Source organism: Dendropsophus ebraccatus, chromosome 7 (assembly GCF_027789765.1).
Source record: "Dendropsophus ebraccatus isolate aDenEbr1 chromosome 7, aDenEbr1.pat, whole genome shotgun sequence".
Taxonomy (NCBI): Eukaryota; Metazoa; Chordata; class Amphibia; order Anura; family Hylidae; genus Dendropsophus; species Dendropsophus ebraccatus.
Genome location: NC_091460.1, coordinates 57,847,553 through 57,870,886, shown reverse-complemented (window position 1 = coordinate 57,870,886; position 23,334 = coordinate 57,847,553). Strand labels below are relative to the sequence as shown.

At 45.6% G+C, this 23,334-nt stretch overlaps 1 protein-coding gene across 2 annotated transcripts in view; it reads left to right on the top strand.

Moving 5' to 3' along the window:
- The window catches only part of YIPF7 (Yip1 domain family member 7), a 61,525-nt gene that overhangs the window by 6,168 nt on the left and 32,023 nt on the right, over positions 1 to 23,334 (top strand). The window contains exons 4-5 of one of the 2 annotated variants that reach the window (XM_069976510.1): positions 5,823 to 5,873; positions 5,997 to 6,142. In XM_069976510.1, coding sequence (XP_069832611.1) covers positions 5,823 to 5,873; positions 5,997 to 6,142 — 197 coding nt within the window. The remainder of the gene's footprint in view (positions 1 to 5,822; positions 5,874 to 5,996; positions 6,143 to 23,334) is intronic. The other variant, XM_069976511.1, reaches the window with a different exon arrangement.

The following is a 23,334-nucleotide window of genomic DNA, read 5'->3' as shown; positions in this document are numbered from 1 at the left end:
AGAAGGTTCTCTTCATGCTGCGCCTGTCACAACTTAGTAGCAAGCGCATTCCCATTAACCCATTGCTTAGCATTTTCCTTCAGAAGTCGGACCAGTATATATGATTGTGAATAACAGTGCCTGCTACCCTGCAATAGTAACCGCTTAAAACATTTTATCCTGCAAGTGGCTGATAAGCTATATTAGTCTGCTACATAAAATATAGACAGAAACAACAAGCCATAAACCACTGGAGCTGTCTGTGCACAGAATTAAGTAGTATTGGTGACATAGACCGCCACGTGTACGTACGCAATATGAATTTCTTCCCTAAGGTATATCACTTTTTTATTATAGCTATATACATAGAACCTGCAGCAGACAGTGCAGAAGATCAGTTTCTCCTCCATTCACTATCATTATTTTGCTTCAGATTGGACATACTTGACTGGGTAGATAAAGATGCAAGCTTTGATATGAGACCCTGTGACTTCTATTTACCCTCCAGATAACAGGCAATGTTATATGTCTAGTTTGCAGCCAGTGATAGGAGTAGCATGACAATTATGGTGTAGGCTAAAACCAGGTCAATGATAGTACTCTGCATTGTAGGCCTGTCCAACGTGTTATATCCACCTGCTGTCCTTCACATTTAGAAATTCCCTTAGGATTGTATGGCTGTGCACATGTAGACTATACAATGGATTTAAGAAATAATAAGTAAGTATAAAATATAGTGTTCACTGAATGTATCAGTTGTGCAGAAACTATTTAACACTACAGTGCAACAGATATGACCTTTTTTGTTCCTAACCTTTTATTTCATCTTAATGAGTTTAGAAATTCAGGAATAGCAGATTTAAAGTAAATGAAAATAAATATATATGATTGAAGGTATAAATAAAAAAACAAAAAAAAAACAAACAAGCTATACTCACCTACCTCAAGCCCCCACACCTGCTCGTCAATGACACTTCCTGTTTCCTGGTGATGCATCTTCCCTGCAATTGCCCATTCACCCAGTCACTAACTAAACCAGGACAGCGCTGCGTGTAAGTGGAGCAGTTCCTAGGTTGGTGACCCAGGCTAAAATCCTCATGGGCATCCTATAGTTACTCATGTTCACATTAAATTGGGTTAGACAATTTTATGTAGACAGTCTAAGGTCGGGTTCACACACAGTAGGACACCGGCCGTTCTGTGACCCAGCTGTGTCAGTGAAGTTCATCCCCAGCCGGTATTGCGGTAGCGACCGGATGAACTTCATTTTTGTTGAATTGAGATGCGGGCGCATTTGGGTATGCCTGCATCATAATTCACCATATCACACAATGCAAAGTCTGTCCGGAGCTGCGCTTTCCATTGTGTGAACTGTTAGTGTTGTGCTGCCGCTACTCAATGAATATCGGCCGCAAAAAATTGACATGTAATTTTTTCATGCGCCCGCTTGGAATCCCGGGATGGAGTGTATGCTATGTGTATACACCCCGGCCGGGATTCCATTGACTTTTAATGCAATGTATATTGTGAATTAATCACAGCCGGTGTTGCAATTTGCGACAACGGCCGTGATTATTTCAAAATATATGTTGTGTGAACATAGCCTAAGAGTGTGCCATCCAGACTCAGGATGTTGAAAAATCGGGCATACCTTTAAAACTGTCTGGTCTAAGTTTTAGAACACTTTATTATACTTTAAGTTAAAAATATGCACCAAAAAGCGGTGCTTTTTGGCACATGTACATCCTCACCCCAATTTTACTTCAAACCAATACCCACTTTTCATAAAGCCCCAACCCTTTTTGCATAAAAAAAAATGTATTTTGTCCGATCTGTCTTATAGCACCAGAATTTGGGCGCACACACACACACTTTCTATGCTGTCACTATGAGCAACATTTCACTGCATCAGACATACTGCCAGATATTGAAACACAAGTAGAAAAGTGAAAACCCTAAAACTAATGACCATATATAATGGGCTTTTACAACTTGTACACTCCATGGAATAGCAGGGCAGTAGTGTAGGGAGGCAGCATCTTAATTGTGGTGCTTATTCATTGCCGCACAATAATGACATGTGCGGCAACATAGAGACAGAAGAGACGTCACCTACCATTGGCAGTGTATTGGTAAATCATATCAGATGTGCAGGGAGAGGGAAAGGTGCGCTGATACTGCCAAATTTTATTTGAACCAGGGGACCTGCACGTGGTACACAGGGCAATATGGTTTGATCAAATTATATACCAACATTCTGGCGTTGGTTTTTAAAATAGGCCTAGCGACACTAGTATCAGCCATAGGTGGGATGTGCAGTCGCTCCATTCTGTCTATGTCATATTTTATTTGGCTAGACATGGAAAAAAAAGTTTTACTTTAGAGCCCATGCATATCTTTTCTTTCTGTCTTTAGTAATAATAAAGCTTCCATAGAGATGCATGAACTTTGTACTTCTGATTTCATATGAAGATGTACAGAGGTTTTTCTGATGGATTTAATTTCAATAGAAGAAAACTGGCTTACAGGCCTTGGACCACATTTTGTGTTCTATACTTTTGCACCTTGTCTGTGAAAGGGTTGTGGTTTATTGGGAAACAAATGTGCTTTGCTGGAAAAAGTGCAAAGTGCAAAAACTTTGGCACATGATCCTGACCAACCCTGTAATAGGCCCAGTGATTTACAATTCATGTCGTCTGATTGCATGGTTTTGCTGTCAATTTTTTTTTTATTCTTAAGCCGCACGTCCCCCTGTGTATTAAAGGATGTGCTACTGAGGAATGATAGAAGTACAGGACCATGTAAAGGATCCAGTAGTTGTTCATGCAGCCCTACCAGCATGATAACCGAGCACCTGATTAGTGCTTGCATGGGGCAGCAGTCTGCCCATGTAGTACCACCCTTAAAGGAGAAGTCTGGCAAACATTTTATTAAATTATTGTATTGCCCCTTAAAAGTTATACAAATCACCAATATACACTTTTTACAGGAAATGCACAAAGTGCTTTTTTCCCTGCACTTACTACTACATCAAGGCTTCACTTCCTGGATAACATGGTGATGTCACGACCCGACTTCCAGAGCTGTGTGGGCTGTGGCTGCTGGAGAGGATGATGGCAGAGGGATGCTCATTGTCCCTCCAGTGCCCTGTGGGAAAAAAGCACTTTACCCTTTAAGGACGTGGGCCACTTTTCGTTTTTGCGTTTTCGTTTTTTCCTTCTTGTGTTTAAAAGGCCATAGCACTTCCATTTTTCCACCTAGAAACCCACATGAGCCCTTATTTTTTGCGTGACTAATTGTACTTTGCAATGACAGGCTGAATTTTTGCATAAAGTACACTGCGAAACCAGAAAAAAATTCAAAGTGAAATTAAAAAACGCATTTCTTTTATTTGGGGGGATTGTGTTTTTAAGCCATTCGCCCTGGGGTAACCTGACTTGTTATGCATGTTCCTCAAGTCGTTACGATTAAAACGATATATAACATGTATAACTTTTATTTTATCTGATGGCCTGTAAAAAATTCAAACCATTGTTAACAAATAAAAAATGTAATAGCCGATATTCTACCCCGATATTCTCAGTGCTTGTGAATACCCTAATAACAAATAAATAATATGTATAAAAATACTCAACAAGAATTGTGTAACCATGTGTCAAATTATGCACATGGTTGTAAAGTGCAAAGTGCAAAAAATCGGCCCGGCCGAATCCCTCCGAGCGTCCTGAGTGCCGGCCACCCTCTTCAGCGTCACCAGATGCTCAGCCGCGATTGGCTGAGCACAGTTTGGCTCAGCCAATCGCGGCTGAGCAGCCGATGACGCGGCAGAGGGCGGCCGGCACTCAGGACACTCGGAGGGATTCGGCCGAAGACAACATCGCTGACTGAAGATCTGAGACGAGTCGGCACGTGACAGGTGAGTATAGCGCACCACACTTCCGGGTACACGGGTGGGGGTGGTGGGACACGGGGAAGGGGGCCATTGACAGACATAACATACATTACAAAGTTGTATAAATTTGTAATGTGTGTTATTCTGTGAATAATTGTTTACCGCCGCACTACCCCTTTAATTATTTATTGTGCCAGGCGCTTTATTTGTAGCACTTGCATTTTTGCACATTCTTGTTATATGCCGGAACTTTAGTATATGCACTTTACCCATGTGTTTTCTGTAATCATCTGTTCTGATTCATTTTGCGATTTTATTGCAGTTTTATATTTATTTTTGTTCGTGATCAATAAAATATCTTTTTGTGATTATATTACATCTGGGTACAGTATTTCTTTGTAGGTGTATACATTGTTAACAAATATACGTTCCTTAAAATCGCTCCATTCCCAGGCTTATAACACTTTTATCCTTTGGTCTATGGGGCTGTCAGGTGTCATTTTTTGCGCCATGATGTGATCTTTCTATCGGTACCTTGATTGCGCATATACAACTTTTTGATCGCTTTTTATTACATTTTTCTGGATTTGATGCAACCAAAAATGCGCAATTTTGCACTTTGGGATTTTTTTGCGCTGACGCCGTTTACCGTGCGAGATCAGGAATGTGATTAATTAATATTTCGGGCGATTACGCACGCGGCGATAGCAAACATGTTTATTTATTTATTTACTTTTATTTAAAACCTGAGAAAAGGGGGGTGATTCAAACTTATTAAGGGAGGGGGCTTTTTACTAATAACAATACTTTTTTTTTTTTTTACACATATACTAGAAGCCCCCCTGGGGGACTTCTAGTATATATACTTTGATCTCTCATTGAGATCTTTGCTGTATAGTTATACAGCAAAGTTCAATGAGATCGGCACTCGTTTGCTTTCGGCTGCTGCAGCCGAAAAACAAACGAGTGCCGAGCCGAGGACGGCGCCATCTTGCAGCAGTCCCTGGCTGGCTTCAGTAACGGAGATCGCTCCTCTGGGACGTTGTCTCACCCACTAGACACCAGGGAAATGCTGAATCCAGTAATCGGATGCAGCTGTCATGTATGACATCTGCATCTGATGACTGTATTAGCGGGCACGGCTATCGGACCATGCCCGCTAATACCCGCGGTCCCGGGCTACAAGGAGCACCTGGAACCGTGGCAGTTCATAGCGGGGTCGCTGCGCTGCCCCGCTCTGAACACCTCTTACGAGCGCATGACGTGCGAGTACGTCATGCGTCCTTAAGAGGTTATAGGCATTTCCTGTAATAAGTGTATATTGGTAATTTGTATAACTTTTGGCGGGCAATACAATACTTTAATAAAAATTTTCACAGGGCTTCTCTATTAAGCTGTCTATACACTTTTAATAACTGTATAGTGTTCATTCGGCCAACATTGATCTCTTCTGACCTCCCTGTACACATGAGCGTTCAACACAGCCAAAGGTTTATGTGTCTATAGGGAGGGCTAATCTCTCCCAGAACAATAGAGTTGGGTGGTTATAATCCAGCCAACCTTTCTATTCCCCAACATTATCTGTTGATGGAGAATCAGGAGTTCGCCATGCACTTTAGACAGTCATCCAAACGCGCCAAAGTCACCTTTCGTCTTCAGCTGATTATTAGTAGAGATGAACGAGTTTACAGTAAGTTTGGGTTCATGTGAGCCTGAACGCTCGGTATATGAATTCTTGAGGTGTAGATGGATGCATAGGCCGTATCCATGTATACAGACAGCCCTAGGGCTGCATCCATATTTTCCAACCACCAGAAGTCAAATGCTGAGTGTTTGGTTTCACGCAAATCTAAACTTTCTGTAAGTTTGCTCATCTGTAATTATTAGTATTTTTTATTATTTACATTGTATGTGTGCTACCTTATCTAATCCATGCATTTCGGTTCTGTAGTGCTACATACAGGATGGGTGTTTGTAAAGAAAAAATCTGAGAACATTTTAGGTAACTTTAAAATTTTTTTATATATGTGCTGTTTCATAGTAAAACTGGATAGTAATATTCAAGAGTTGCTGAATCGGATGTTCATGTAAAGTTTGCTAAATTTTCTTTTTTTCCCCCCTGCAGAACTGGGTATTAATTTTGATCATATATGGCAGAAGACATTAACAGTCCTGAACCCATGGAAGCCAGCAGATGGCAGTATTATGAATGAAACTGACCTGACAGGCCCTACACTGTTCTGCTTTGCCCTTGGATCCACACTCTTGCTGGTATAATTTTGCATTCCATAATGATAATTACTTGGTGTATCAGCTATAGCCGTTCATCACGGATAATTATGACACGTATGTGTAACAGTATATTTATGCTCTATTTAAAATAATGCAGCTGCGGTGAGATACAGCTCAGTTTCTTCATGCTATCTGCCTCCCTTCTATCTGAGATATACCAGTTTATCTTAGGAATTTGCCTTTCGGAAAACATTTCAAGTGGGGAGTGACTGTAATTCAAAAAACAATCACATCGAATGGGAGAAAAAAAAGAATTATTAACCAATTTGTTGTACAAGGGTTTTTCAAAGGCACGTTTCAGGCAAATAAATACTTTGTAATTAGGAATTGCCAGCTGTAATTATAGGTGATAGATGGTATTAGTCACAGCGCGTTCTAGACCCTCTTTGGCATAACAAAGTAGAATAATAAGCAATATTGCTGGTTCTTATTCTACATCATTTAGTCTTCACAATGACAGTTTAAAGTGAACTCCTTTTAAGAAACAAGTCATAAAATAAAACTTTTTTTTTTCTAATATAGCTAAAACTTAGCGACATGGAGGCTCTCACTGGTCTTGTTTAGCATTTTTAGTTCATGATGGATCTAAAGACTTTATACAGTATGCTAAGTTTCAGTATAGGCCCATAGAATCTTATAGACACCATATGTAGGAACTTAGGCCTTTAGCAAAGCCCTATGCAGTTGGTATCAAAGTGCCCTCTATGGCCTCATACCATGCTTTATTATAATTCGCATGTACAAACCGGAAGAAAAAGGAAGAAGCCTGACGCTACTCCTCTGTTGGCTTTAGGTGAGAGAGTGTGCACTTCAAACACTAGAGTGTTCCACTAAGGCCACTATAGCTGTATCTGTGTTTTCCCAGACTCTCTCAGTACTGCCCCTGGAAGAGGGGCTGAAAGGTCATTATTACTGCCACTGGAAGAGGTGCTGTGGGAGTTAGTACTACTGCCATTGGAAAAAAGGCTGAAGGGGTTAGTACTACTGCCACTGGAAGAGGTGCTGAAGGGGTTAATACTACTGCCACTTGAAGAGGGGCTGAAGGGGTTAGTACTACTGCCACCAGAAGAGGGGCTGAAGGGGTTAGTACTACTGCCACTGGAAGAGGTGCTGAAGGGGTTAGTACTACTGCCACTGGAAGAGGAGCTGAAGGGGTTAGTACTACTGCCACTGGAAGAGGTGCTGAAGGGGTAAGTACTACTGTCATTGGAAGAGGGGCTGAAGGGGTTAATACTACTGCCACTGGAAGAGGGGCTGAAGGGGTTAGTACTACTGCCACCGGAAGAGGGGCTGAAGGGGTTAGTACTACTGCCACTGGAAGAGGTGCTGAAGGGGTTAGTACTACTGCCACTGGAAGAGGAGCTGAAGGGGTTAGTACTACTACCACTGGAAGAGGTGCTGAAGGGGTAAGTACTACTGTCATTGGAAGAAAGGCTGAAGGGATTAGTACTGCTGCCATTGGAGGAGGGGCTGAAGGGGTTAGTACTACTGCCACTGGAAGAGGTGCTGAAGGGGTTAATACTACTGCCTCTGGAAGAGGGGCTGAAGGGGTTAGTACTACTGCCACTGGAAGAGGTTCTGAAGGGGTTAGTACTACTGCCACTGGAAGAGGTGCTGAAGGGGTTAATAATACTGCCTCTGGAAGAGGAGCTGAAGGGGTTAGTACTACTGCCACTGGAAGAGGTGCTGAAGGGGTTAGTACTACTGTTACTGGAAGAGGTTCTGAAGGGGTTAATACTGCCATTGGAAGGAAGGCTGAAGGGGTTAGTACTACTGCCATTGTTACGGGTGTTACACATTTACTGTACGGGTGTTACCATTAGAGATGAGCGAACCTGCCGGATTTCTGGTTCGTACGAACCAGAAATCTCGGCATCTGACTCCCGCTGTCGGCCGACTCCGTGCAGTGGGTGGATACAGCTTAAGTAACGCCCAGAAAACTGGGATACAGCCTATGCCGTTCATACGAACTAGAAATCCATCAGGTTCGCTCATCTCTAGTTACCATTCACACTAGTAACACCCGTAACATAAACATCCATATGTTTGAAGCCATTCTACTTCAGTTAGGCTAGTTATTGGCTGGATATTTTTATTTAACACAATCACCATTCTTTTCAGCAGTTGTCATTTACAATTTTTAAAGCAAAATGTGATGGTTTTGTGCCACAACATTTTTGATATGCTAAATTGATGGTTATGCTTGCTAAGATTCCATTTTAGGTTGCACCCTGAAGTTGGCACCTTAACTGTTTAAAACTAGTTTAACTCTTTTCTTTTATCTTTTTTTTTTTATTAAGTTTCAAAATAAAAATAAGGTCACATTAGGTCACACAGGTTATCCTGTGCTACAAAAACATGGCCACTTTCTTCTAGTGACAACATGTCTATTGTTTCCAGTTCAGGTGTGGTTTGCAGTTAAGCTCCATTCACTTTAATGGAAGTGAGTAGCAAATCCCCACCCAAACTGGAGACAAGAGTGGTGCTGTCTCTGGAAGAAAGTGGCCATGTTTTTGTAGTGCTGGACAACTCCTTTAAAAGTGTAATAAACAGTAAATAAACTTTATATTGACCATAAAATAGTTAGAAATGAAAGTCATAAAAATGCAACACGACTCTTGTCTCCAGGTCAGGTGTGGTTTGCAATTAAGCTTCATTCACTTCAATGGAATTGAGCAGCAAAACCCCGCCCAACTGGAGACAAGAGTAGGGCTGTCACTGGAAGAAAGTGGCCATGTTTTTGTAGTGCTGGATAACCCCTTTAATTAAGGGATAATGTTTAGTTTTCTGTGCATGAAAAAGTTCCATTTGATTAAAGTGATTGACTAATCTAAGAGTCTGGGAGTGGAGGGAGGTTTCCATGTTTTTGCTATAGTAACCTAGCTGCCAATATTATATGACTGACCACTAGAGATGAGCGGGTTCGAGTCCATCAGAACCCCAACTATCGGCATTTGATTAGTGGTGGCTGCTGAACTTGGATAAAGCTCTAAGGTTGTCTGGAAAACATGGATACAGCCAATGACTGTATCCATGTTTTCCACATAGCCTTAGGGCTTTATCCAACTTCAGCAGCCACCGCTAATCAAATGCCGAAAGTTCGGTTTCGGATGGACTCGAGCATGCTCCAGGTTCGCTCATCTCTACTGACCACTATTCCTGCTGGCGGGGGATACCTCTGGGATTGAGAAAACACACAGCTAAAGCCGGATCAGGGTCTTAACTCTTTTTGGCCAAGGCTGATATAATATCATAGATTTCTAACCAAAAGGAGTATATAACAGTTTATTACAGTTAGAGAGTTTATCCTCGTTATTAAGCGTCATAAGTGCCCCATAGAATTTAGAGATCCTTATATTTTTTTATCCTTCTGGCCCAGTAAATGGGATTTGTATTGCCTTAACAGTAAAAATTTCAAGTTATAGTAAACATCTAAACATCTAAAAATTTCCCCACTCCTAAATATTTTAAAAACATATAAAAGGGCTTGAATGTGGCTTAAATGTGTCTAAAATTAACCCTTACCCTTAGAAATCACAGGAGACTGAAAACATTTGTACTATGTAACACCAGTAACATTTTATGTAACACCCGTAACAGTCTAATTATATTTTTTTGTAAACAAAATTTTAATTATTAAATAAAAATAAATATCTAATATTATAGTATGGGATCTTAACTTCAACCAGTAAAAAAAAACATAAGTATATAAGTATAATTATTATCCAGTTAACAGAGTTTGGAGCTTTTCTTAGGTCTTTTTTTCGTAACACCCGTAACACCTAGTTAAACATTTTATTTAACAGCTAATTAAAAAAAATGCAATTTAACCACATAAATTAAAAATATACATTAAGACGCATCTGTATATACCATAAAAACAAAATATATGTCCTTCTAACTTATTTATACATTTTAAGCTATCCGAATGTAACACCCGTAACAATTTAATGGCCCTTATAATATATCACTATACACAGAAAGGTTTAAATCCATGTCTTGGCCTCCCCAAATCAGGGACCTTAAAGGGGTTATCCAGCATTTGCTAAAAAAAACTATTCATTCTTAGCTTGCTATGAACTTAAAGGGGTTGTCCGGCGATAAAAAATTATTCACAGAATAACACACATTACAAAGTTATACAACTTTGTAATGTATGTTATGTCTGTGAATGGCCCCCTTCCCCGTGTCCCACCACCCCCACCCGTGTACCCGGAAGTGTGGTGTGCTATACATTACCTGTCACGTGCCGACCACGGTCTCCGATCCTCAGCAGTGACGTCTTCTTCGGGAGGCCAGCGGATCTTCCCGAGTGCCGGCCGCCCTCTGCAGCGTCATCCGAAGCTCAGCCGCGATTGGCTGAGCATAACTGTGCTCAGCCAATCGCGGCTGAGCAGCTGATGACGTGGCCGCGTCATCAGCCGCGATTGGCTGAGCACAGTTATGCTCAGCCAATCGCGGCTGAGCTTCGGATGACGCTGCAGAGGGTGGCCGGCACTCGGGAAGATCCGCCGGCCTCCCGAAGAAGACGTCACTGCTGACGATCGGAGACCGTGGACGACACGAGATGCGGTGAGTATAATGCACCACACTTCCGGGTCTAGCGTGTGTGGGGGGAAACACGGGGAAGGGGGCCATTCACAGACATAACATACATTACAAAGTTGTATAACTTTGTAATGTGTGTTATTCTGTGAATAATTTTTTATCGCCGGACAACCCCTTTAACATACCATTGTATCAGACTGATTCATCGCCGTCTATACCACTGTTTTGTCCATACAGTCCCCCCTTTCCTCCAGGCTGTAAATCTTGCTTCTTCCTGTCTGGCCATGTCATCACCCATCATCCTCTGCACTTGTTATTCACGCCCAAGTGCTGGAATTCTTTGCCCACATCGACGGCCCCTCAGGCTAATTATTCCGCCCACATTACTCCCTGTCACTTGTACACGCCCCCGCAGCTAGAATGGGGATACAGAGGAGTTAGAGAAGAGGTGGAGGGAGGAGGTTTAGGGGGAAGAGAGAGAAGGGGGAGAGGATGTGATTGGGGGTGGATTTGGCGCTGGAGGAGGGGGATGTACTATTCTGAGACGGGTCCGTCCACCTCCCAGTCAGGAAACCAGGTCAGCGAGGAGGTAGTGGTGTGCTGGGCTACCCTGCTGGATTGTGGACCGGGACGCACAGAAGGAAGTACACATGCCCAGAGCGTACCATGTGATTGGCTGAACTTCCGTGGCTGACTTCAGCCAATCACTGCAGGGGGGAGGTGCTCAAGCAAGAAGGAGGCGGTGATGAGGATGTCGCCGTGATTACACATGGATTGGACTACAGAGATGACGCGTTGTCTCGAAATGACGAAATAGTGACGTAGCGGTGGTCGACAGTTATAGGAGAACTATAAAAAGAACTAACTTCGGGCAGGTGAGTCAACAATACAAAAACAGGGCCAGGCAATGCAAATATGTAAACGATGTATATTACAACCTTATAGAACTTTTGGTTAGGCAGTGTAAGGTATATAATTTTGTAAAACCGGACTACCCCTTTAAGCCCAAACCTGACTACTTCCTAAAGTGCTGAGAGCAATTTAACAGGTTGCCACTCACCCATGTCAGCGTCTCTACAATGCACTTTTCTCGTAATGGCCGCTTCCTCAAGGGGCGCCCCCTGAGGAAGCGGCCATTATGTGAAATGTGTGTTGCGGTATGGGGCGCTATTGCCAGAGGGGGTGTTTGGAGTAATTGATATTAAAACAAAGTGTCTCACTGTTATTTCCATATTTTACATTAAAATATACATTACATTATATATATATTACATTAACCCCTAGACGACCCAGGGCGTATAGTTACGCCATGGAAGTCTGTCCCCAGACGACCTAGGGCGTAACTGTACGCCCTGGGTGTTTCTCCCGCTATGAAGCGTGCTCCGGAGCGGAGCGCGCTTCATAGCAGGTGGGGGCCGGCTGCAATCAGCAGCCGGGACCCCACCGGTAATGACATGCTGCAGCAATCGCGCTGCCGCGTGTCATTAACTCCTTAAACGCCGTGATCGCGGCGCGACCGCTGCGTTTAAGTGTAAGTGACAGGGGGAGTCCCCTGTCACTTACCGATCGGGACCCCCGCAGTGTGACTGAGGGGGTCCCGATCGGTAAAACGGGCCGCCGGAGGTCTCTCACCTGCCTCCGTGCGGTCCGATCGGCGATCTGCTACACTGAGCCTGCACAGGCAGGCTCAATGAGCAGATCGCCGATAACACTGATCAATGCTATGCCAATGGCATAGCATTCATCAGTGTAAAAATCCAAGTACTGGATGTAAAAGTCCCCCAAAGGGACTTCAAATGTGTAAAAAAAAAAAAAGCTGAAAACACAAACACACTACCCCAAAACCCCTCCCCCAATAAAAGTTGAAATCACCCCCCTTTCCCATTATATAAATAAAACATATAAAAATAAATAAACAAATAAACATATAATATACCGTAGCGTGCGTAATTGTCCGATCTATTAAAATATAACAAGCGTCATTGCGAACGGTAAACGGCGTGCACGAAAAGAGGGAAAAAAGTGCGCGGATTACCGATTTTATGTTACATTATATATAAAAAAAAATTTATAAAAAGTGATCAAAACGTCCAATCTTCACAAATATGGTATTAATAAAAACTAAAGATCATGGCGGAAAAAATGACACCCCATACAGCCCCGTAGGTGAAAAAATAAAACCGTTATAAGCGTCACAATAGTCCCATTTTATTTATAATTAATTGCCAAAAAAAAGGATTTCATTTAAAAAAAATATATAACATTAGAGAATCTGTGTAACCTGCATATGGTTGTGTTCGGACTGACCTATAGAATAATAGTGTCATGTCGCTGTTACCATATAGTGCATTACGTAGACACAGGAACCCCCCAAACGTTACCATATTGCATTCTTTTTTGCGATTTCACCAATTTATATCTTCATAAATAATATATTTGGAATTCCATCATACATGTTATGGTAAAATGAATGACGCCATTACAAAGTACAACTATTCCTGTAACAAACAAGCACTTACATGGCTTGTAGATAGAAAACTGAAAGTGCTAGAGCTCTTAGAAGGGGAGGAGGGAAAAACGAAAGCGCTAAGATCAAAATTTGCGCGGTCCACTGGGTCATTTTGGGCCTGGTCCTCAAAGGGTTAAATCAGGTGAGCATTCACTTGCACTGTATATTAGGGAACTGCATTCCCAGTTGTTCTTTATATCTATTATCAGAATCACTTATAAATTGAAGCAACTCTCATACTAGACATAGTGACATGATATCAAATCCCCAGTGGCTTCCCAGCAGCCCAGCAGCTGACACAGAAATGACTGTATTACTTCAACATTATTTTATTAGATATCATACTGTTGGATTTAGCTACTTAGTGGATAAGTTTGCTTTCCCGGGATGACTCGGAAATATGTCTGAAATATTGTAGAGTAGACAGAAGCCTGATCCCTGCATTTACTCTATAAGTAGCTTTCATTTTTATGCTCATAGAGACTCAAAATGTAAGATTTTGCAATGGCATCACATTTAGTATTTGCTTCATTTTTACATGCATCTGCACTGCTGATATCCTAGATGATACCTCTGGCTTTACAGACGTGTTAATGGAGATGTGACTGTATTATGCACTAGACACCAAGGCTCATACATGCAGGCAAATATGAACACAATCAAACCTACCTATCACCCCTGGAGCACAAAGCCTAGCTCCCTGACTGTATGTCCTTTGGCTCCATACTCAATGTTCCTAAACACTTAGAAATGCTTTTGGATCTTGTGAGCCACAATTCACTGTAAGTGATGGTTGGGGTCACAGTCCACATGCCATAGATGTCTGAATACCTGTCCATGTCTGCAGCACAGCCTTGTACAGTGCCAGTCAGCAATTTACTGACAGGCAGCACCCGACAAGACCACTCCGGGGCAGTACTGTTATAGCAAATGTGTAGGTTTGGGTGCAAAACCTCTTGTTTAGACTGTACCCAGTTCCAAGGTACTTCTGTGTACCCTGTGAGTAACATAATATCTCCAGGGAAAGGCTATGGGGATGAAAGTCCAGGCACAGTGCGAGCACATCTACATGTCAACTCCCTAGAACAGGGATGTCAAACTCTAGATGTTTCAAAACTACAATTCCCATCATGCCTGGACAGTTGGCTGTCCAGGCATGATGGGAATTGTAGTTTTGTAACAGCTGGAGGGCCTGAGTTTGACACGTCTGCCCTAGAACATGGGAGAACTGTCACGTACCACGCAACAGACTTCTGCTGTTGAGTTTATGGGATTTTTTTTGCTGGACAACTCCTTTTCAGCTCTGTAGCCTGTGGAAATGTGAATGTAGCCCTAGAAAAGGGGTCCTTAACTGGCGCATCGTGGTCCGAATGCAGGGGGTCTGTATACTACTGGGGGGAGCGCAAGGGGGTCTATATACTACTTAGGGGAGCGCACGGGGGGCTATATACTACTGGGGAGAGCGTACAGGGGGCTATATACTACTGAAGGAGCGCACAGGGGGACTATATACTACTGGGGGAGCGCACAGGGGGTCTATATACTACTGGGGGAGCGCACAGGGGTCTATATACTACTAGGGAAGCAACATGGAAGCTATAATCTACTGGGGGAGCGCACAGGTGGGCTATATAACGGCTGGTGAGAGAAGAAAAAAATGCCAGTTTTCCCACTAATAAGCATCAATTCTGTATGTAAATAGTTCAACGTTTGTGAAAAGTAACAAAACACATTTCCTACTGATGTTCAGCTCAGACCTTCACCTGACAATATACCCTGGTAGGGGGACCTTCACTAAAAGTTGTTGAGTACCCCTGCGCCTAGAATATGAAAGCTTTTACTTAGATTTTCAGGTAAAGTATAATCTTTATGTAAAATAATAGACAAATGTATTTTCTAGGCACCCCAGTCCCACCTCAAACACTTCTATTCAGTACATTACAGGCTTCTGGCCACTGCTGCCTCTAGGCTGTGTGCTGAAAATGAGTGAAAAGTTCCAAACCCTACAGACATGTTGTCACGGCCGAGGCAGCTTCCCATGCTCCGGGCCGCCGCCGCGACCTCTCTCCACCCCATGCAGCCGCCGGGTTCCATGTGCAGGGACCCGGCGCTGCTACCTGTTTGGCCCCGGGGGGCGCCTTACCTCGCCCCGCTCCTGTCTCCGTCTGTGCAGGCCGGCGCGCGTCCCGCCTCCTAGGGCGTGCGCGCCGGCTGTCTCAGATTTAGAGGGCCAGTCTGTCCCTAAGTGGTAGTTGCACCAATCACTCCCTATAAATCCCAGCATGCCCTGTCCCTCGTGTTGGAGCCTCTACATGCTTCCCATAGCATTTGGCCCAGCTCCCTGTTGTTCCTGACCTCAGTCCTTGTTCCTAGTCCCTGTCCGCTGTCCCGGTCCCTAGTCCCTAAAGAAGTAAAGAGACAGCATCCAAAAAAATAGTGAAAAAACGTGTAGCTTTATTCACCAAGCCATGCAACGTTTCGGCTGTATCTCAGCCTTTCTCAAGCATTCTTTGGAGATTTTTTCGGACTTGATCCAGTCTGGTGAGGCGTGCATCTGGTACTTTTCCTTCATTGTTTTTTTATTCGAGTGCTGTTGGACTTTGCTATTTTTGTTTGGTCCCTAGTCCCTGTCCGCTGCTTACCCATTGTTCCTGAGCACTGCCTGCCACCTTCGGTTACGTCTACAGACCTCTGCCTGCACTATCTTCTGCCTACTGCTCCTGCCACGCTTCGCCTGCTGTCACTAGCAACCAAGCCAGGGGTAGCGACCTGGGGGTCGCCTGCCGCAGCAAGCCCATCCCGCCTTGCGGCGGGCTCTGGGGAAAACCAGCGGCCCCTTAGACTCCGCTCCCTGGTGCGGTTACTACCATCGCTAGTGACGGTTCAGTGGATCCATGACCCCAGGCGTTACAGTAGGCTCCAACCATGGATTCCGGCGAGGTGCCTGATATCTGTGACGTAGCCCGAGTGGTTGCCCAACAGGCGCAACAGATCCAGCAACAGTCGCAGCAGATTCAGCAACTGACAGCTGCCTTACAGCAGCATACTACAGCCCAGCGCTCACCACCTCCTGCAGCCCCTTCAAGACTTCGACTGGCTCTTCCGAGTAAATACGGAGGCGATCCCAAGTTGTGCAGAGGATTCCTGACTCAATGCACCATGCACATTGAACTTTTAAGTAGTCAGTTTTCCACCGAGCGCTCTAAAGTGGCTTTCATCATCAGCCTACTGGAGGGTAGAGCTCTGGCTTGGGCCATGCCTCTCTGGGACCGAGATGACCCTGCTGCTGCCAATCTCCGAACCTTCCTGGCCGAGTTTCGCTCCGTCTTTGAGGAACCTGCCCGTGCGTCTTCGGCTGAGACAGCTCTCCTCAATCTCTCTCAAGGGAGTTCCACCGTTAGCAACTACGCCATCCAGTTCCGCACCCTGGCAGCAGAATTAGACTGGAATGAGGCCGCTCTAATAGCCACCTTTAAGAAGGGCCTGTCCAGTCGGGTGAAGGACGTGCTCTCCGCCTGAGATCTTCCTACCTCCTTGAACGATCTCATCCTACTCATCCGACCAGAGTCGACAACCGGTTTTCCGAGAGAGAGGAGGAGGTCCGTCAAGAACGGCGACTAAGCCTGCCTCGTCGCCATCACCGGCTGGCACCGGTTTTCCAGAATCCAGTCACGCCAGTACCCCAGTTAACTACTGACGTTCCGATGCAGGTAGAACGAGCTCGCCTGACCCCTGTTGAGAGAGCTCGCCAACTGGAGCTGAATCTCTGTCTCTATTGCGGTGGCTCTGATCTCTTCCGGCAGAGATGTCCCCAACGTCCTCAGCGTCCGGGAAACGCTCTCACCTAGGTCCGGTAGGAGAGGCCTCCCTAGGTGTGAATGCTACCTCTCCAAGGTTGTCTATGCCAGTCTTCATCCAGACACCCTCAGGACAAACGCACCAGACTACTGCCTTCATCGACTCTGGGTCTGCAGGCAGTTTCATTGCAGCCACATTGGTCCAAAGATGGCGGCTACCCGTGACCCAGCTAGCCCGATCCCTGCTTATCTCCTCGGTCACGGGTGAGACTCTTACCGAAGCTGTACACTACCAGACTGCACCTCTAGTCCTCCAGGTGGGCGCTTTACATCAGGAGAAGATCTCCTTTTACGTCTTGCACCATTCCTCCTCCGACATCCTGCTGGGCCTCCCTTGGCTGCAATTACATGCCCCTCAGCTAGACTGGAGAACCGGGGAGATTCTCAGTTGGGGCCTGGACTGTCCTAACCGGTGTCTGAAGCTTCCTCAGCCCAAGTGCTCTATGACGTCACCTGACTCCGTCAAGCCTCAACCCGGCCTACCGGTAGAATACCAAGACTTGGCTGACGTCTTTTCTGCCAAAGAGGCACCAAATACGTCACCGGACGTATGATTGTCCCATAGACCTCCTATATAATCCGTATTCGTGAAGGAGACGAATGGGGGGCGTGGCCTGCGCTCGAGGAGCTCGGACGTGTCCTGTTCGAGCTCAGGCTTTTCAAGCATTTATTAGCGGCTACGACGCACGGATCTTGCTTATTTGTGTTCTGGGGGCTCCTGATTGACTCTTTGTTCCACCAAGATGCACACTACTTCAAAGAAAGCTTCAGCGGCAGCTCGGAGAAAAGCACAATCTTCCCTTCCGACAGCCGCTAAAAAACAAGATGGCGCCGTCTCAGCTCTTGACTTCTGGCTGAACGCTCTAGGCACGGAGGTACAAACAGCGTGGCAGGCTTCCCTATCTCCCGACTCTACCGCTCTACATCGAGAGACAACAGCTGAAGGCACCACATCATCTTGGGCAGCTAGGAGGAGGAACCGGAGAAATAGAAACACAAGCTCAGACTCCCCTCGGCCAGACCCAGCTGATGCAATTCAGCAGCAGCACCATCTATCTCCGGCAGCAGAGCCTCCATCAGCCTCTTCTCTCCTTCCCTCTGAAGATACTTCGGGCTCCTGTTCATCCTCTATTGCAGATCTTTCTCTGCTTTTCGCTGATAGCGGAATTCACTATGGACCTACAGTTTCTGAGCAAGCCTCTCTAGCAGCACACATGTCCACCTCGCTAGAGCCTGCTACTGAAGAGCGCGCTGCGGAGATCGGCATACTTTCACCGCTAGCTCCAGAATTCCACAGCGTTCATACCCTGGACAATGAACTATCTGGCTCAGCTATTCCCCCTCAGTCTGGTGCCCTAACATCTGCTTCTGCACCGTGTTACCAATCCTCCTTGTCAGTTTTTGCTGCTAATAATACCTTGAGCTCTCCAATACTGGCGGAGGTAAAGAGGGACACTGACAAATGCTTGGACTGTATTTCCCAGGTGTCAGCTCCTCAGTTTAAAGAATGGCTCCTATTGTTTAGGGATTCTCTGCTCGCTGGATTGGATCGTTTTTTTTCTTCCCTGTCTTCCCCGGTGAGGGCGGTGGAAGACAGGGCTCTGTTAGCTGAACTAAAACTAAGTGAAACTATTGAGGCTCACAACACTCTAGCAGAAACATGTAAAAATCTGGAGGAGGAAGTCCATTTATTGAAAGCTAAGACTGCGATGCAAGAAGATTTTAATAGGCGAAATAACCTTAAATTTCGCAACGTTCCGGAATCTGTTACTTCATTAGAACTACCTGCCTATATCCAATCGCTCATTAAACGCACTCTGCCTAATGTTCCTAACCGAGAACTAACAATCGACTGGGCAAGGAGAATTCCTAGACCCCAGCACCTTCCTTCCACTACTCCCAGGGACATTATCGCGCGGGTGCACTTCTTTCCTGTAAAAAACTCATTATTGCAGGCGATGAGGAGAGGCGCAAAACTGTCAGATAAACATCAAGACATTGAGGTATTTGCGGACCTCTCACCGGAGACCCTTCGAGCTCGTAAAACTTCTGCTGCCCTTACCAGAACACTCAGAGATAAGAACATTGCTTACAAATGGTTTAACTCTGCGCATCTGTTAATCACTCATGGCAACTCTAAGTACTACATTACAAACTTAGAAGATGGACATCGTCTACTCAACTCCTGGAATCTTGAGTGATTCTCTTACTGAATGGACACTTTTCTAGATCCTCGCTAGGCCGGACTTTATACCCCCAATACCTTTCCTGTCGTATCTGCTTTTTAGCATTACGACGTGGGAACTTATAGCTTTTTCCTGCTACAACTCAGAATTGTTCCCTTGTTATATGTTAGACTTATGCGACATTACAGGGTAGCGATATGTTTAGAGGGTGTGAGTTCCTCTTGTATGTTCTCTCCCCTATTTAGCTTCTACCTAGTTATTTCTTGCACTCTAGCTTAAAATTTAGCGATGGTTCCAATAATTTCCCTGTATAATTGTGTTTCCACTTTTTTGTTGAGTTCTAACATCTTCCCTGCACATGTTAACCGCGTTCAGAGTATGTTTAATTTTTCTGCATGTTCCTCAACGTGATCCAGAGTACTTATTCTTCTGCATTATGTATACAGCATATTCCTACTTTTTATAACCTTGCAACTTATTTTATCTTCATTGTTAAAGTTTATGCTTTAAAAACTCCAATAAAAATTATTGAAACAGAAGGAGACGAATGGAAGACCGCTTTTAACACCAGAGATGGGCACTATGAATACCTGGTCATGCCATTCGGCCTATGCAATGCCCCAGCGGTTTTCCAGGAATTCGTCAACGACATATTCCGCGACCTCCTCTATGTCTGCGTCATCGTCTATCTTGACGACATTCTGGTCTTCTCTCCTGACCGGCAGACTCACGTGACGTCAGGTCGTACGAAGACTACGGGCCAATCATTTGTACGCTAAGCTGGAGAAGTGCGTTTTCCATCAGCGCAGCCTTCCGTTTCTTGGATATATTGTCTTCGACTGGGGTCTACACATGGATCCAGCCAAACTTTCAGCTGTTCTCCAGTGGCCACGTCCTGTGGGACTCAGAGCTATCCAACGCCTCCTAGGATTTGCCAACTACTATCTGCAGTTCATCCCACATTTCTCTACCCTGGTTGCACCCATCGTGGCTCTCACTAAGAAGAAGGCGGATCCCAGGCATTGGCCACCTGAGGCCGAGCAAGCCATCACTAGCCTAAAGTCTGCCTTTGCCTCTGCTCCTGTTCTAGTCCGCCCGGATGCCACCAAGCCGTTTTCACTCGAGGTCGACGCATCTTCAGTGGGCGCTGGAGCTGTCCTCTCGCAGAGGGACGCATCAGGCAAGATCAGAACCTGTGGGTTCTTCTCAAGGACTTTCTCCCCTGCTGAGAGGAACTATACTATTGGTGACCGAGAACTCTTGGCGATTAAATTGGCACTGGAGGAGTGGCGTCATCTCCTAGAGGGGGCTAGGCATCCGGTCAACATCTACACAGACCACAAGAACCTTCTCTACCTCCAATCGGCCCAACGCCTCAATCCCCGGCAGGCCAGGTGGTCGCTCTTCTCACAATTCAACTTCGTAATTCATTTCCGCCTGGCTGAGAAGAACGTGAAAGCCGATGCACTGTCCCCAGCATCTGATGTTATGGGGCAAGAGGAATCCCCTCGCACATTATACCTCCCGATCGCCTAGTGCCAGTCGCCACATCTACCCTTCAGAGATTGCCTCCCGGGAAGACCTATGTGCGCCCTGCACTTCGAAGACGAATTTTGAAGTGGGGTCATTCCTCTGTGGTGGCCAGGCATCCGGAAGTTCAAAAGACCGGGCAACTGATCTCCCGCCACTACTGGTGGCCCAGCCTACTCCAAGATGTCAAGGACTTTGTGGCTTCCTGTACCATCTGTGCCAGAAACAAGTCCTCCCGTCTAAGACCTGCTGGCCTACTTCAGCCCTTGCCAGTTCCAGACCGTCCCTGGTGCCATATAGGCATGGACTTTGTCACAGACTTGCCTCCATCTGCAGGTAACACTGTCATTTGGGTTGTTACAGACCGCTTCTCCAAAATGTCCCACTTCTGGCGTGCTCTCTGTTCTCAACTCCAAGTGAAGCTGGACTTCTCGTCAGCCTATCATCCCCAGACTAACGGGCCAGTGGAAAGGGTCAATTATTATTATTATTTATTTATAAAGCGCCCTTAATTCCAGAGCGCTATACAATAGAAAGGAAACAGGCAGGAACAATACAAGATCAGAAAACATTATGTGAAGGCAAAAGACAGACTGGTACATGGGTAAGAGGACCCTGCCCGCGAGGGCTTACAATCTATAGGGTATAGGGAGAGAAACAGGAGGTAAAGTGCAGCCATTCAAGTGTGATGCAGAGTTATTGTATGTTGTAGCCTAGTTTGAAGAGATGGGTTTTCAGGTTACTTTTGAAGGACATGATGGTGGATGAGAGACGGATGTGTCGGGGTAGCGAGTTCCAGAGTATGGGGGAGGCTCGGGCAAAGTCTTGGAGGCGGTTGTGCGAGGTACGAACAAGGGGGGGAGCGCAGACGGAGGTCACTGGAGGATCGAAGGTTGCGTGAGGGACGGTAGCGGGATATCAAGTCAGAGATGTACGGAGGGGACAGGTTGTGGATGGCCTTGTATGTCATGGTCAACAGTTAAAAGTGAATACGTTGGGCAATGGGGAGCCAGTGGAGGGATTGGCAGAGGGGAGAGGCTGAGGCAAAGCGAGGGGAAAGGTGGATTAGTCAGGCAGCAGTGTTAAGGATAGACTGGAGGGGATCAAGGGAGTTAGCTGGAAGGCCAGAGAGAAGGATGTTACAGTAGTCCAAGCGGGAGATAATGAGAGCATGTACCAATAGTTTGGTGGAGTCAGGGGTGAGGAAAGAGCGGATTCTGGAAATGTTTTTGAGGTGAAGGCGGCAGGAGGTGGTCAGGGCCTGAATATGTGGTTTAAAGGACAGGGCAGAGTCAAAGGTGACCCCAAGGCAGCGGATTTGGGGGACAGAGTACAGCCATTGATAGTGATTGACAGATTAGAAGGCGGGGTGGAGCGAGATGGGGGAAAGATGATAAGTTCTGTTTTTGTCCATGTTGAGTTTTAGAAAGCGGGAGGAGAAGAAGGAGGATATGGCCGATAGACACTCTGGAATCCTGGATAGCAAAGAGGTATCATCCGGACCGGAGAGGTAGATCTGAGTGTCATCGGCGTAGAGGTGGTAGCTGAAGCCGTGGGACTCTATGATATGTCCCAGGCCAGAGGTGTAGATGGAGAAGAGAAGAGGCCCAAGTACAGAGCCTTGGGGAACACCAACAGTAAGGGGACGAGGAGAGGAGGTGGTGTGAGAATGGGAGACACTAAAAGTGCGGTTGGAGAGGTAAGAGGAGATCCAGGAGAGGGCTTGTAAGAGGAGAAAATGGTCAACTGTGTCAAAGGCAGAAGATAGGTCAAGGAGAAGGAGCACAGAATATTGGCACGAGGTTTTGGCAGTCAGCAGGTCATTAGCCACTTTGGTGAGGGCGGTTTCTGTGGAGTGGTGGGGGCGGAAGCCAGATTGCAGGGAGTCAAAAAGCGAGTTGGATGAAAAATGGGAGGAAAGTTCATGGTAGACATGTTGTTCAAGGAGTTTTGAGGCAAAGGGGAGAAGAGAGATGGGGCGGTAGCTGGATAAGGAGGTAGGATCAAGGGATGGCTTTTTGATGATGGGTGTGATGGTTGCATGTTTGTATAGAGATGGGAAGAAGCCAGAAGTTAGTGATAGATTGAAGAGATGGGTTAGTGCTGGGACAAGTGCTGAGGAGAGGTTGGGGATAAGGTGGGATGGAATTGGGTCAAGTGCGCAGGTGGTGAGATGTGATGTGGAGAGTAGTTTGGAGAGATGTTCTTCTGTGATGGTGGAGAGGTGAGTTAGTGGGGACGGGCAGTAGACAGGCATGAGGGGGGGCTGAGGGGACTGTGAGGTGAAGCTTACCCTGATGTCATCGATTTTCTGCTTGAAGAATGTGGTGAAGTCCTCCGAAGAGATGAAGGATGTGGGGGTGGCAGTGGGGGGCGGAGAAGAGAGTTGCAGGTGTTAAACAGTTGCCTAGGGTTGTGAGATAAGGAAGATATGAGGGAAGTAAAGTAGTCCTGTTTAGCAGAGGTGAGGGCAGATTTTAACTCAAGGAGTGCTCTCCTGTATGTTTGGAAGTGTTCCTCAGAGTCGGTCTTCTTCCAGCG